The 17,191-nt window shown below is 37.3% G+C and overlaps 1 protein-coding gene across 2 annotated transcripts in view; it reads right to left on the bottom strand.

Annotated features, from left to right (window-relative positions):
- Positions 1-8,225: 8,225 nt before the first annotated feature.
- Positions 8,226-17,191, bottom strand: part of AIMP1 (aminoacyl tRNA synthetase complex interacting multifunctional protein 1) — a 102,623-nt gene continuing 93,657 nt past the window's right edge. The window contains exon 7 of one of the 2 annotated variants that reach the window (XM_049709504.1): positions 8,226-12,366. In XM_049709504.1, coding sequence (XP_049565461.1) covers positions 12,197-12,366 — 170 coding nt within the window. In that variant the 3' untranslated portion in view covers positions 8,226-12,196. The remainder of the gene's footprint in view (positions 12,367-17,191) is intronic. The other variant, XM_049709505.1, reaches the window with a different exon arrangement.

Below are 17,191 nucleotides of genomic sequence, written 5' to 3'. Positions count from 1 at the left end.
TGCCATCTTTGAAAAGATATTGATTAGGCAATTAAGATTATATTTAATTGAAAAGGAAATACGAAAATTAGTCAATTCCTAATTTGTTTAGGTACATACCACGTTTAGTTTTCCAGATATATACATAAATCAGGATACCAAAAATCAGGTGCATTTACATGACAAAAATATTGTGATTTATGGGCAATGTGGTTCTAATATTAAATGTAGAGAATGCTGTCTTTTTTATTACATTCAATCTAATTTAATTTTCCATCTTTCTCAAGATCTCTCTCCTGGAAAGGAATACTAGAGGATAATATGAGAAAGTCAAGATAAATAGAGCCAGAAATGAGATCTACATGTTTGATTCACCCCCTGTTTGGGATAATAACACAGAATGACTCCATCTTTCATTTTGCTCAGGCTATCTTTTCTAGCACAAAAATGTCCTAATGTAACTACTTAATAATTTTGAGTGACCAAGACAAAGCCAAACTCCTTACCATGGTCTACAAGTCACATCATATTCTAGCTCCCACCTACCACTCCCATTGTTTCCATTTCTCTGCAACTTGAGTTTTAGTTTCCCAGTGGTTGCCTAATCCTATTGTTCTCCTTTATACATGTGTCCTGATCAAGCTTTGCTTGAACTGTAAAGTCCTTCCTAATTCCTTCTCACCAAGTGAATTCTTATGTTTAACATGTGTTGGACAAACTAGTAAAGTAGTCTTGTTCAGGCTTCAGAGGCAGAAGCAGGCCTCTGCCCGACCTCTGGCCCTGCCTGGACTGTGCACTTGCTTGCACACCTAACAACTGCTGCTGGACGATCGTCCATGCTTCAGTGTCAAAATTATATTCTAGCTGATCAGGTCTCCACTTTCCAGTACATAGCCAAAAAAGCTGCTGTTAAAGTTGTCCAAGCCAAATATTGAAAGTGGCGGGGCAAAGTAAACAAAAAGAAAGTACCTCTGGCTATAGCTAAAGCTGGGGTAGACTGGGACCCAGGATACCTGGGATGCAGATATCTGGGATGGTTGCTCACAATCAGAATCTGATGAAAATGATGATTTGGGTTGGAAGTCAGCCCCACCTCAGTCGAAGGAAGAACTTAAACCACGTAACTTTAAGGCACAGCCTGCTTGGTGGTGAAAAATGGAAACTGACGCTCAGGGAAATGTAATAAGAAATCCTGGAGGATTATACTCAACATGAAATTAATGATATTTGAGGGCATTTAACTCAAAGATCAGGAGAACCTTTAGATACTTGGGTAGTTCGTGTTTATGATGCCGGGGCCGCCAGAATATTGACTGATGATGGAGATGCCCATAAATTCGGCACCAATAGTAATGACTCTTGTGCAACAGGCTTTCAAAGACAAAGCCAATCACCCAGGTGACTCCAATCTCCTGGAAATAGTCGCTGAAGGGTGCCTTAAGAAATACCCTATAGAGTCTGCTTGGCCTGGAAGTGACCTTCCCTGGTACACTATTAAGGACTGTGTCCAGAGACTAAAGGAAGAGGCTATGAAACATGCTATTTTTATTGGACATCCGGATAACATGACTGACATTTCCCTGACTATTCAAATAAGAAATAAAGTTTTTAAGACTGCTCCTCTTTGTTACAAACATGTAATTTTGACCCTTCTGCTAAATGAGACAGGGAATCCCATCTCTGAAGTCCTTGATAAAGTACAACAATTAGGAGACTTGGAAGAATGGAACTTTGAAAAGAAAGAAGAGAAAGGGAAAGTGAGGCGAGCAGACAGAGTGTCCCGGAAAGAAATGTTCTGAGCCCTCCTTAAGAGCAGAGTGACAAGAGAAAAGATTAATGGAATAACTACAAAGAAATTATGGGAAATATATTTTTTTAAAAAAAGGAAAGGGACCAAGAGACATTTTAAATCTCAAGTGGAAACTATGAGATCTCTGTCTGTCTGGGTATATGTGTATGTCTCAGTATGCTTTATCTTTGGATAACATTGCTAAGGTTAATTTATAAATGAGCTCTAATGCTTAAAGAAAAGTAAGTGTTTACAAATCAAACAATTCTAAATACAAGAGAAATTAAGCTAAATGAATTTCAGGCTCATGTGAACTGGGAAATATTCAATATTAAATTGATACCTGGTATTAATGTTTGTTAATCTAATTAATATAGACATGTCGTAGAAGTCATCAACATTAAGTGTAATACTGTTATTGTGCCTAGGCTCAATATAAGCTAAATAAGATCTTCTTATATCTGTTGCAAATTTGTCAGCAAGGAAAGTAACTTAATGTGAAGAAACTTTTAAGGAAAGAAAATGCAAATGAGATAAGAGCTTTGGGTGATTTATGTTTACCAATCTACAGACTGCTGATATAAAGGACCATTCATGGTTGCTTAAGAAAAGGAGGACATGTGTTTTTAGTAAAAAAAGGTATGAGGACTGGAATTACATTTTATTAAGGAAAAAGGAAGTAGGTCTGACTTACAGGTGGCTGTTTCTGAATGGGAAAATAAAATGATGAATACAGAAAGTGATTAAAAAAAAAAAAGGTTTGTAGAAAGTGGACTCCGAGAAAAGAGTTTTATGCATGGTACCAGTTTTCTTGAGATGTTGAACTGCCTTTGATAACAGATTTTAAGTTTCTTTACCTCAAGTGCTCTGTTCTATATTTGCCTTTGAAATCTTGTATTGTTACTTTGGTAAAGTAAATATTATTTCACAATGATCTATGAAGATTATGGCACACATAGATAAAGCTCATTCTGCTTCTACAAAACATTAACCCCTCATTGTCAGACTTTTGCTATCCTGTTGTCCTCATAACATGGCAACAGTCTACTCCTAAGTCAGAACATTTTAAATGGGTAAACAATAGCTGTAAATCAAATGGTCAGGGCTATGGGAAATCCAAGACATCTGCTTGGATTTTCCCGGCTCCTTGACAAACCTCATTCTTTTCTCTTTTTTTTTCCTCTGGCTGCAGGGTTAATGCCCTCACAATGAAAAAAAAAAGTTATGTTTCACTGAATATTCCATTCTAGTTTTGTTAATTGAGGCCTGTGTTTACCAAGATTCACTTCCCAGATAGTTCCTTGATGTTACATTTTATTGCTAAAAAGTTTAACTGAATTATTCTAAAGCTTATCTCAGTAGTCTATCTACCTTTGGATGGAGATCAGATGCCCCGTGACCAACCAACCAGGAGACATAGAATTACACATGTCAATCAATGAACTGTATACTAATTCGAGCTTATGGCAGAAGCAACAGGGCAAAAGAGTACCTCTGGGCTTCTGGAGTAGAAAATTTCCAGATGCTGGGAAAAATTATACTACCTCTGAAAAACAGTTGTTGGCTTCTTATTGGGCTTTAATTGATACTGAACAAATAACCGTGGGTCATACTGTTACATTAAGGCCTCAAGCGCCAATTATGCAATGGATTTTAAGTTCACCAAAGACCAGTAGAATTGGGCATGCCCAGGAGTCTAGTATAATTAAATGGAAATGGTATATACAGGACTGGGCCAAAACGGGCCCACAGGGTGTCGCTGTTTTACATACTACCTAATGTAAAATAGATAGCTACTGGGAAGCAGCCACATAGCACAGGGACATCAGCTCAGTGCTTTGTGACCACCTAGAGGGGTGGGATAGGGAGGATGGGAGGGAGACACAAGAGGGAGGAGATATGGGGATATATGTAAATGTATAGCTGATTCACTATGTTATAAAGCAGAAACTAACACACCATTGTAAAGCAATTATACTCCAATAAAGTTGTTAAAAAAAAAAAAGAAAAGATTTCTGAAATTTCAATTGAATACCTTGCGCACGAAGTCATGATTAAACCCAAGATAACCAAGTTGCCTATAAAATGGGGAAAGCCCTTTGACTCTTTAACTGAGAAAGAAAAGAAACATGCCTGGCTTACAGATGGCTTGGCAAAATATATAGGATCTGTTCGTTACTGGAAAGCAGTAGCCTACAATCCAGTCACAACTAAACTGTTTACTACTGGAGAGGGAAAAAGCAGCCAATTTGATGAATTATATGCAGTATATCAAGTTTTGAAACAAGAAAACTTAACAGAATGTCATACTTACACTGATTCCTGATCTGTGGCCAATGGATTAGCAACCTGGCTTCCAATGTGAGTTAGAAAAATTCATTCAAAAGAGTTGTGGGGAAAAGAATTATGGGCAGATATTTGGGAAATTGTGCAGAAAACTAATGTTTCAGTTTTTCACGTAGATGCTCATAGTATTCCCAATTCCACGGAACGATGGTATCACTCAATTACAGACAAACAAACTCAGATCCAGATGGTGGAAGTCAATCCAAACTCCAATGAACTCAAAGGTTTGGCACTTTGGGCACACCAAAGATGTGGCCATCTGGGAGAAAAAGCCACATACAGATTGTTTTTGGAGTCTTGACAGTGATGTGGGTCATCACCCATGCCTTAACTCCAGGATCTATGCTGCAGTCAAACAGAGAACCGAACTCCCATGCTCAACTCCAGGATATCTGCTATGGTTAAAAAAAAGATGAAGGAAAACACTGGGGAATCTTCCACTGGAAAAATGTGAGCCAGACCCGAACCCAAGGAAACTTCACCTGCTCTGCAAACAAGGCCTGTCCTTTTCTAATTATGACTTGCCATGGACAAAACCTATCTATCTGGTCTGGGGTAAACCCTGATAACCCGTGGGCTAGAGGTTTTATTCGATCTCCTAATTCCTCCTCTCTTACAATCGAATTAAGCCCAGGATATATTAATGTCTACTAATGAATATACATGGAGACAATTATTTAATGAATGGATACCTAAAAACCATTGAATACTTATTCCAGAGGGCATTACTAAATGCACAGACACCTGGTGCTCACGGACTTTATATCATTATAAGGTTGCTAACACAAGTTCTGTGTGTCAATTACATGTGTTGTCTATTGTTTTTGGAAATGAATATTGGTTGCCTCATTTTGCCGGAAATTACTTAGATTTTAATAATCCCACCCACCTATTGACAAACCATGAAAAGGCTACTCAAGAATTGCTTTGTCAGACTTCCCACATTTGGGAACCCTGCTTATTAGAAAATTCCATTAACTATTGTGAATGGAACATATTTCCTCGATCCTATAGCATGGTTTTTGAAGTTGCTCCCCAGTTTATATGTATTGTAACAGATGACATTAATACAACTTCTATTTATCAGCCAGGGAACCCTTTTTCAGGCTGTTTAGCACATGTAGACCATTTAGATTAGAAAGGGGCAATGTATTTCTTACCCCGTATACATATACAATTGTTACAAACATTACTTCTTACTTTACCTGCTCCTGATATTAGCCTGTCACTTGAACCTTTGAAATGGATATTACAAAAATCAAAGTTACTACAAAAATTTATAGATACACATAATTGTACTTTGTTACAACACTCTATTCTTACTACTATTAGAGCTAACAAATTAATGGATGTAGGAGTTAACGTACAGAAGCATACTGCTCATTCTTGGTGGGACTTTTTCTTTACTCAGTCACCCCCAAGCTAAACAATTGTTCTCTGCCTTGTTTAATCCATTGCCCGTACTATTTTTATTTTTTTGAATTTTATTTTATTTATTTTTTGATACAGCAGGTTACTGTTAGTCATCCACTTTATACACATCAGTGTATACATGTCAATCCCGATCTCCCAATTCATCACACCACCCCCACCCCACCCCACGATGCTTTCCCACCTTGGTGTCCATACGTTTGTTCTCTACATCTGTGTCTCAGTTTCTGCCCTGCAAACCATTTCATCTGTACCATTTTTCTAGGTTCCACATATATGCGTTAATAAATGATATTTGTTTTTCTTTTTCTGCCTTACTTCACTCTGTATGACAGTCTCAAGATCCACCCACGACTCTACAGATGAACCAATTTCGTTCCTTTTTAAGGCTGAGTAATATTCCATTCTATATATGTACCACATCTTCTTTATCCATTCATCTGTTGATGGGCATTAAGGATGCTTCCATGACCTGGCTATTGTAAACAGTGCTGCAATGAACATTGGGGTGCATGTGTCTTTTTGAATTATGGTTTTCCCTGGGTATATGCCCAGTATCAGGATTGCTGGGTCATATGGTAATTCTATTTTTAGTTTTTTAAGGAACCACCATACTATTCCCCATAGTGGCTGTATCAATTTACATTCCCACCAACAGTGCAAGAGGGCTCCCTTTTCTCCACACCCTCTCCAGCATTTGTTGTTTGTAGACTTTCAGATAATGCCCATTATAACTGGTGTGAGGTGACACCTCATTGTAGTTTTGATTTGTATTTCTCTAATAATTAGTGATGTTCAGCAGCTTTTCATGTGCTTCTTGGCCATCTGTATGTCTTCTTTGGAGAAATGTCTATTTAGGTCTTCTGCCTATTTTTGGATTGAGTTGTTTGTTTTTTTAATATTGAGCTGCATGAGCTGTTTATATATTTTGGAGATTAATCCTTTGTCCATTGATTCATTTGCAAATATTTTCCCTCATTCTGAGGGTTGTCTATTCATCCTGTTTGTAATTTCCTTTGCTTTGTAAAAGCTTTTAAGTTTCATTAGGTCCCATTTGCTTATTTTTGTTTTTATTTCCACTACTCTAGGAGGTGGATCAAAAAAGATCTTGCTGTGATTTATGTCAAAGAGTGCTCTTCCTATGTTTTCCTCTGAGAATTTTATAGTGTCTGGTATTACATTTAGGTCTCTATTTTGAGTTTATTTTTGTGTATGGTGTTAGGGAGTGTTCTAATTTCATTCTTTTACATGTTGTTGTCCAGTTTTCCCAGCACCACTTATTGAACAGACTGTCTTTTCTTCATTGTATACTCTTGCCTCTTTTGTCATAGATTAGTGGACCACAGGTGCGTGGGTTTATCTCTGGGCTTTCTATCCTTTTCCATTGATCTATATTTCTGTTTGTGTGCCACTGCCATATTGTCTTGATGATTGTAGCTTTGTAGTATAGTCTGAAGTCAGGGAGTCTGATTCCTCCAGCTCTGCTTTTTTCCCTTAAGACTGCTTTGGCTATTAGGGGTCTTTTGTGTCTCCATACAAATTTTAAGATTTTTTGTTCTAGTTCTGTAAAAAATGCCATTGGTAATTTGATAGGGATTGCATTGATCCTGTAGATTGCTTTGGGTAGTGTAGTCATTTTCACAATATTGATTCTTCCAATCCAAGAACTTGGTATATCTCTCCATCTGTTGGTATCATCTTTAATTTCTTTCATCAGTGTCTTATAGTTTTCTGCATACAGGTCTTTTGTCTCCCTGAGTAGGTTTATTCCTAGGTATTTTATCCTTTTTGTTGCAATAGTAAATGGGAGTGTTTCCTTAATTTCTCATTCAGATGTTTCATCATTAGTGTATATGAATGCAAGGGATTTCTGTGCATTAACTTTGTATCCTGCAACTTTGCCAAATTCATTGATTAGCTCTAGTAGTTTTCTGGTGGCATCTTTAGGATTCTCTATGTATAGTATCATGCCATCTGCAAACAGTGAAAGTTTTACTTCTTTTCCAGTCTGTATTCCTTTTATTTCTTTTTTTTCTCTGATTGCTGTGGCTAGGACTTCCAAGACTATGTTGAATAATAGTGGTGAGAGTGGACATCCTTGTCTTGTTCCTGATCTTAGGGGAAATGCTTTCAGTTATTCACCTTTGAGAATGATGTTTGCTGTGGTTTGTCATATATGGCCTTTATTATGCGGGGGTAGGTTCCCTCTATGCCCACTTTCTGGAGAGTTTTTATTATAAATGGGTGTTGAATTTTGTCAAAAGCTTTTTCTGCATCTATTGAGATGATCATATGGTTTTTACTCTTCAATTTGTTAATATGGTGTATCACATTGATTGATTTACATATTATGAATAATCCTTGCATCCCTGGGATAAATCCCACTTGATCATGGTGTATGATCCTTTTAATGTGTTGTTGGATTCTGTTTGTTAGTATTTCGTTGAGGATTTTTGCATCTATATTCATCAGTGATATTGGTCTGTAATTTTTGTTTGTGTAGTATCTTTTCTGGTTTTGGTATCAGGGTGATGGTGGCCTCATAGAATGAGTTTGGGAATGTTCCTTCCTCTGCAATTTTTGGAAGAGTTTGAGAAGGATGGGTGTTAGCTCTTCTCTAAATGTTTGATAGAATTCACCTGTCAAGCCATCTGGTCCTGGACTTTTGTTTGTTGGAAGATTGTTTTTTTTGTTTGTTTGTTTGTTTTGTGTGTGTGGTACGCGGGCCTCTCACTGTTGTGGCCTCACCCATTGCGAAGCACAGGCTACGGACGCACAGGCTCAGTAGCCATGGCTTACGGGTCCAGCCGCTCCGCGGCATGTGGGATCCTCCCGGACCGGGGCACGAACCCGCGTCCCCTGCATCAGCAGGCGGACTCTCAACCAGGGAAGCCCTGTTGGAAGATTTTTAATCACAGTTTCAATTTCATTACTTGTGATTGGTCTGTTCATACTTCCTATTTCTTCCTGGTTCACACATTGAAAGTCATACCTTTCTAAGAATTCTTCCATTTCTTCCAGGCTGTCCATTTTATTGGCATAGAGTTTCTTGTAGTAGTCTTTTAGGATGCTTTGTATTTCTGCGGTGTCTGTTGTAACTTCTCCTTTTTCATTGCTAATTTTATTGATTTAAGTCCTCTCCCTCTTTTTCTTGATGAGTCTGGCTAATGGTTTATCAATTTTGTTTATCTTCTCAAAGAACCAGCTTTTAGTTTTATTGATCTTTGCTATTGTTTTCTTTATTTCTATTTCATTTATTTCTGCTCTCATCTTTATGATTTCTTTCCTTCTGCTAACTTTGGGTTTTGTTTGTTCTTCTTTATCTAGCTTCTTTAGGTGTAAGGTTAGATTGTTTATTTGAGATTCTGCTTGTTTTGTGAGGTAGGCTTGTATTGCTATAAACTTCTCTCTTAGAACTGATTTTGCTGCATCCCATAGGTTTTGGATCATCATGTTTTCATTGTCATTTGTTTCTAGGTATTTTTTGATTTCCTCTTTGATTTCTTCAGTGATCTCTTGGTTATTTAGTAACATATTGTTTAGCCTCCATGTGTTTGTGTTTTTTACGTTTTTTTCCCTGTAATTGATTTCTAATCTCATAGTGTTGTGGTCAGAAAAGATGCTCAATATGATTTCAATTTTCTTAAATTTACTGAGGCTTGATTTGTGACCCAAGATGTGATCTACCCTGGAGAATGTTCCATGCACACTTGAGAAGAAAGTGTAATCTGCTGTTTTTGGATGGAATGTCCTATAAAACTCAATTAAATCTATCTGGTCTATTGTGTCATTTAAAGCTTGTGTTTCCTTATTAATTTTCTGTTTGGATGATCTGTCCATTGATGTAAGTGAGGTGTTAAATTCACGCACTATTACTGTGTTACTGTTGATTTCCTCTTTTATAGCTGTTAGCAGTTGCCTTATATATTGAGCTGCTCCTATGTTGGGTGCATAAATATATATAATTGTTATATCTTCTTCTTGGATTGATCCCTTGATCATTATGTAGTATACTTCCTTGCCTCTTGTAACATTCTTTATTTTAAAGTCTATTTTATCTGATATGAGTATTGCTACTCCAGCTTTCTTTTGATTTCCTTTTGCATGGAATATCTTATTCCATCCCCTCACTTTCAGTCTGTATGTGTCCCTAGTTCTGAAGTGGGTCTCTTGTAGACAGCATATAGATGGGTCTTGTTTTTGTATCCGTTCAGTGAGCCTGTGTCTTTTGGTTGGAGCATTTAATCCATTCATGTTAAGGTAACTTTTCATATGTATGTTCCTATTACCATTTTCTTAATTGTTCTGGGTTTGTTTTTCTAGGTCCTTTTCTTCTCTTGTGTTTTCCACTTAGAGAAGTTCCTTTAGTATTTGATGTAGAGCTGGTTTGGTGGTGCTGAATTCTCTTACCTTTTGCTTGTCTATAAAGCTTTTGATTTCTCCATCAAATCTGAATGAGATCCTTGCCGGGTAGAGTAATCTTGGTTGTAGGTTCTTCCCTTTCATCACTTTAAGTATCATGCCACTCCCTTCTGGCTTGTAGAGTTTCTGCTGAGAAATCAGCTGTTAACCTTATGGGAGTTCCCTTGTATGTTATTTGTCATTTTTCCCTTGCTGCTTTCAATAATTTTTCTTTGGCTTTAATTTTTGCCAATTTGATTACTATTTGTCTCGTTGTGTTTCTCCTTGGGTTTATCTTGTATGGGACTCTCTGCACTTCCTGGACTTGGGTGGCTATTTCCTTTCCCATGTTAGAGAAGTTTTCGACTATAATCTCTTCAAATATTTTCTCAGGTCCTTTGTCTCTCTCTTCTCCTTCTGGGACCCCTATAATGCCAATGTTGTTGTGTTTAATGTAGTCCCAGAGGTCTCTTAGGCTGTCTTCATTTCTTTTTGTTCTTTTTTCTTTATTCTGTTCCGCAGCAGTGAATTCCACCATTCTGCCTTCCAGGTCACTTATCTGCTCTTCTGCCTCAGTTATTCTGCTATTGATTCCTTCTAGTGTAGTTTTCATTTCAGTTATTGTATTGTTCATCTCTGTTTGTTTGTTCTTTAATTCTTCTAGGTCTTTGTTAAACATATCTTGCATCTTCTCGATCTTTGCCTCCATTCTTTTTCCGAGGCCCTGGATCATCTTCACTATCATTATTCTGAATTCTTTTTCTGGAAGGTTGTCTATCTCCACTTCATTATTTGTTTTTCTGGGGTTTTATCTTGTTCCTTCATCTGGTACATACCCCTCTGCCATTCATCTTGTCTATCTTTCTGTGAAGGTGGTTTTTGTTCCACGGGCTGTAGGACTGGAGTTCTTCTTGCTTCTGCTATCTGCTCTCTGGTGGATGAGGCTATCTAAGAGGCTTGTGTAAGATTCCTGATGGGAGGGACTGGTGGTGGGTAGAGCTGGCTGTTGCTCTGGTGAGCAGAGCTCAGTAAAACTTTAATCCACTTGTCTGCTGATGGGTGGGGCTGGGTTCCCTCCAGGTTGGTTGTTTGGCCTCAGGTGACCGAACACTGTAGCCTACCCAGGCTCTTCGGTGGGGCTAATGGCTGACTCTGGGAGGGCTCATGCCAAGGAGTACTTCTCAGAACTTCCAGTGCCAGTGTCCTTGTCCTCACGGTGAGCCACACCCACCTCCTGCCTCTGCAGGAGACCCTATAACACTAGCAGGTAGGTCTGGTTCAGTCTGCTATGGGGTCACTGCTCCTTCCTCTGGGTCCTGATGCACACACTACTTTGCGTGTGCCCTCCAAGATTGGAGTCTCTGTTTCCCCCAGTCCTGTCAAAGTCCTGTAGTCAAATCCCGCTAGCCTTCAAAGTCTGATTCCCTAGGAATTCCTACTCCCATTGCCAGACCCCCAGGTTGGGAAGCCTTACGTGGGGCTCAGAACCTTCACTCCAGTGGGTGGACTTTTGTGGTATATAAGTGTTCTCCAGTTTGTGAGTCACCCACCCAGCAGTTATGGGATTTGATTTTACTGTGATTGCGCCTCTCTTACTGTCTCACTGTGGTTTCTCCTTTGTCTTTGGATGTGGGGTATCTTTTTTGGTGATTTCCAGTGTCTTCCTGTCGATGATTGCTCTGCAGTTAGTTGTGATTCTGGTGCTCTCGCAAGTGGGAGTGAGAGCACGTCCTTCTACTCCACCATCTTGAACCAATCTCCAATGTTTTTCCATTGCCTGTACTATTGATTGTACTCTTTTTCCTGACTGTTTGGAATTGTTACCTGTCTTACCGTATTCGAAAAACTTCTCATGTTATATTGCCTTATTCTTATGCTCTTCAGCCTAAACAATCCTAGAGGCTGAATTTTGGAAAAACTAGTAAAGTAGTCTTTTTCAGGCTTCAGAGGCAGAAGGAGGCCTCTGCCCAACCTGTGACCCTGCCTGGACTGTGCACTTGCTCGCACACCTAACAACTTCTGCTAGCAAGTCAAGCGGCACCTACGATAACAAAGGGAGTGGGTTTTGGAATTTCTTGAGCCCTGGGGACCTGCCAGTCCCTCAGGGTCTGGAAAATCTTGTGACTCACATGTTGAAATCAGCAGCACTGTTAAAGGGAGTCCAGAGCTGCATTTTTGCACACAAACTGATGATATCAATTTGCGGCCTGGAATTATAAATGGAAGCCCCCAGAACTCCAATCTGAAGTCTTACCTGTGGGGTGGATGCACTGCTGGGCCCCTTCCCAATTGTGGCTCCAGATTGCTGTCACTCGGGACTTCCCAGCTGCTGCTTGGATCTGGAAGTAGGTGTCGGCCCAACTCGGTGATGTATACCCTGTTATTTTCCTCTGATATTCTTATTCCTTTCCTTCTGATGACTGTATATTAAAATTAAGTTAAATCATCTTTCATTAAAGAGTTGATTAAAGCTGTTTATTTGTGTGAAATGAGTGGTTATTTTGTCAGCGAATCCAACAAACCATAAAACCGAAAGCAGGCTTTCGTCAAAACAAAATGTCTCTTGAACCCCAAAGCTTTCTCTCACACCACTTATCTTCTTCACAGGTAGAATTAGTTGCTCCCTCTTCTGTGCTTTTCACAGCTCTTTGTCAGTATTTCTACTACATCATGTCATTTCAAATATGTATACAGTATGATATATTTTTAATAATATATTATATCATGCACTTTCTTCTCTATGTTTATGAGCCCCTTAACAAAAGATAGTTACTTATTGTTCATTTTCCCATAGATCCATTGTTTATCACTCCTTTTTTTAAAAAGCAAATATTATTTCCTAACTAACTTCTTTCAAATATATCCTTTATTAATAACAGAGCCTGGCACAATGCCTAGTACTCGGAAGCACTCAGTAAATGTTTGCTAACTAAATTTTAAATTTCCGACTTATGGTTTGATGGGGCTGAAGGTGCTCCCTGTTCATGGCCTATAATTTACATAAAGTGAATTTTGGTGATACATATTGAGCTTCAGTAGAATAGCTGGATTAAGGCAAGAAAGCAGCACACAATGTATCTATAAGTCGGAAATTTTTCTATGACTTATTTTCCCCCATTTCGGGAGTACTAGCCAACCCAGTATTAGTTTGGGGCATAAGTAAACCTTGGAGTTAGGTAAGATAGAAATCAGCATTGAGGTATGAAAAATATTTAATTATAACTGAAAAATAACAATTTTATTCATATTGTTATTTGTGAGAAAACTATTTTTTAAGTTTTATTTGCTATGCAATGATTAAAAACATAAAAAGAATTTTCTTCACTGTTATATTCCAGGCTGATCTTATTAAATTACTGTTTTGATTTCCTTCTATCAAAAGACTGAAGAGCTAAAAAAAATGCTGAAGACATGTAAAAATACACATGAACTACCAATAGCCAAAGCTGGAACAATTGGAGCAACAGAGCAAATACTGATAGTATTAGATTATAATGCATATTAATATGAATAATTAAATAAATTTTTAAAAGAGCAAAAGAAATAGCTATTCCTTACTATTCACTATAAAGTAAACACCACATGAATAATTGTTGCAGGTAGCCAGCTGTGTAGGGACCTGGCCCATCAGCAGGCTGGCAGTAGTCCCACATGCCCTGGGCTATGCAGCCAGCCTCAGGGGAACATGGCCCTGCATACCAGCAGTAGGCAACACTCCCATACTCCTCTCGGCCACACAGCCAACTGCTCAGGAAAATACCCCACCCTCCAGTGGGCCTACAGTCACCCCATTAGACAGGACCTTGTAGCCAGCCAGGCCAGAAACCAGTCACACCTACCAGCATACCCACAGCATGCCCAGCCATAATAGAAGGGGGCATGCAGCCCACATAGTGGGTATCCCTAGAGCACATAGCTCTGATGACAAGAGGGGAGCATGCTGCTGGACCCTATATGACATCTCCTACATAAGGCCACTTCTCTAAGACTGGGAAACATAGCTGACCTACCTAATACACTGAAATAAACACAGAGCATTGGAAAAAGTGGGAAGACAGAGGAATATATTACAAATGAAGGAACAAGACAAAATCTTAGAAAAAGAACTAAACAAAGAGGAGATAGGCAATCTATCCAATAAAGAGTTAAGGTAACGATCATACAGATGCTCAATGAACTTGGGAGAAGAATGGATGAACACAGTGAGAATTTCCACCACAAGTTAGAAAATATAAAGAAGAACTAAACAGAGCTGATGAATACAATAACTGAAATAAAAATTTTACTAGAAGAAATCAACAGTAGATTAGATGAGACAGAGGAATGAATTAGTGATCTGGAAGATAAAGTAGTGGAAATAATTCAAACTGAACAGAAAAAAGAATGAAAAGAAATCAGGATAGTTTAAGAGGCATCAGAGACAACATTAAGCATACTAATACCTGCATTATAGGGGTTCCAGAAGGAGAAAAGAGAAAGAAGCAGAGAACTTATTTGAAGAAATAATAGCAAAAATCTTCTCTTAACCTGGGGAAGGAAACAGACATCAAGATCCAGATAGCACAGACAATCCCAAACAAAATGAACCCAAAGAGGTCTACACCAAGACACATTACAATTTAAATGGCAAAAATTAAAGATAAAGAGAGACCCTTAAAAGCAGCAAGAGAAAAACCAGTAGTTACATACAAGGGAATTCCCATAAGACTTTCAGCAAACTTTCGAGAGAAATTTTGCAGGCCAGAACGGAGTGGCACAATATATTCAAAGTGATGAAAGGAAAAAAGTTACAACCAAGAATACTCTACCCAGCAAGGTTATCATTCAGATTTTAAGGAGAGATAAAGAGTTTTACAGACAAGCAAAAGCTTAAGAAGTTCAGCATCACTAAACTAGCCTTATAAGAAATAAAGGGACTTATCTAAGTGAAAAAGAAAAGGCCACAACTAGAAATATGAAAATTATGAAAGGAAAAAGGTCACTGACAACCATAGACAACCATACAGTAAAGGTGGTAGAATAATCACTCATAAAACTAGTAAGAAGGTAAAAAGACAAAGTAGTAAAATCATCTATATGCACAGTAAGTAGTTAAGGAATACAATAAACAAAAAGATGCAAATTATGACATCAAAAACATTAAATGTATCTGTGGGGTAAAAATATTGGGATGTTGGAATGCATTTGAATTTAAGAGTGTATAGGTTTTTATATATAAAACCTCATTGTAACTACAAACTGCAAGCTTAAAATAGATACACAGACAAAAAGAAAAAGGAATCCAAACATAACATTGAGAAAGTCATCAAATCACAAAAAAAGAGAAAAAAGAAAGAAAAACAACAACTACAAAAACAATCAGAAAACATACTTATCAATAATTATTTTAAATGTAAATGGACTAAATCCTCCTATCAAAAGACATACAGCGGCTGAATAGATTAAAAAAAAAAGACCCATATATATGTTGCTTACACAAGACTCTTCAGATCTAAAGACAAACAGACTGAAATTGAGGGTATGAAAAAAAGGTATCTCATGCAGATGGAAATGAAAATAAAGATGGGGGTAGGAATACTCACATCAGAAAAAATAGACTTTAAAACAAAGAGTGTAACAAGAGACAAAGGAGGACATTACATAATGACAAAGCAATAAATACAACAAAAAGATATAGCAATTGTTAATATATATGAACCCACCATAAGAACACCTAAATGCATAAAGCAAATATTAACAAGGATAAAGGGAAAAATTGACGATAACACAATAAAAATAGGGAAGTTTAATTCCACACTTCCATCAATTAACAGATCATCCAGACAGAAAATCAATAAGAAAACACTGACTTTAAATGGCACTTTAGATTAGATAAGATTAATAGATATTTACAGAACATTTTATTCAAAAACAGCAGAAAATCATTCTTTCAAGTGCACATGGAACATTCTCCAGGATAGATCACATGCTAGGCCACAAAACACATCTCAATAAATTTAGGAAAATTGAAATCATATCAGGCATCTTTTCTGACCACAACAGTATGACACTCAAAATCAATTTCATGAAAAAAACTGCAAAAAACACAAACAAATGGAGTCTAAACAACATGCTACTAAACAACCAACAGGTCAACAAAGAAATTTAAAAATACCTGGGGACAATTTAGAATGGAAACAAAATTATCCAAAATCTATGAGACAAAACAGAAGCATTTCTAAGAGGAAAATTTATAGTGATACAAGCCTACCTTAGGAAACAAGAAAAATCTCAAATAAACAATCTAAACTTACACTTAAAGGAACCAGGAAAAGAACAAACAAAACCCAAAGTTAGTAGAAGAAAAGAAATAATAAAGATCAGAGCAGAAATAAATAAAATAGAGACAAAAAAAGAAAAAAATCAATAAAACTGATTTGATTCATTGAAAAAAATGTTGATAAACATTTAGACAGTCTGATCAAGAAACAAAGAGAGAGTGCTCAAATCAATAAAATCATAAATGAAAAAGAAGTTACAAGTGATACCTCAGAAATACAAAGAATCATAAGAGATTACTATAAACAACTATAGCCAATAAAGTGAACAACCTAGAAATGGATAAATTATTAGAAATGTACAATCTCCCAAGACTAAATCAGGAAGGAATAGAATATACAAACAGACTGATTACTAGTAATTAAATTGAATCAGTAACTTAAAAACTCTCAGTAAACAGAAGTCCAAGACCAGATGGCTTCACAGGTGAATTCTACCAAACATTTAAAGAAGAGTTAACACCTACTCTTCTCAAACTATTCCAAAAAATTGCAGAGGAAGAAATGCTTCCAAACTCATTCTATGATTCCAAGATCACCCTGATACCAAAACCATAAAAAGACACACCACACACACAAAATTACAGGCCAACATCCATGATGAACATAGATCCAAAATTCCTCAGCAAAATGTTGGCAAACTGAACTCAACAATACATTAAAAGGATCATACACCATGATCAAGTGGGATTTATCCCAGAGGTGCAAGGATGTTTCAATATCTGCAAATCAATCAATGTGATACATCATACTAACAAAATCATATGACCATCTGAATAGATGTAGAAGAAGCATTTGATGAAAATACATTTATGATAAAAAAAATCAATAAGACCATATATAACAAACCAACAGTCAACAACATATTCAACAGTGAAAATCTGAAAAGATTTCATCTAAGATCAGGAATAAGACAAGGATGTCCACT

The sequence above is a fragment of the Orcinus orca genome, chromosome 4, assembly GCF_937001465.1.
Source record: "Orcinus orca chromosome 4, mOrcOrc1.1, whole genome shotgun sequence".
NCBI lineage: Eukaryota > Metazoa > Chordata > Mammalia > Artiodactyla > Delphinidae > Orcinus > Orcinus orca.
This window is presented reverse-complemented; position numbering and strand designations above follow the sequence as displayed.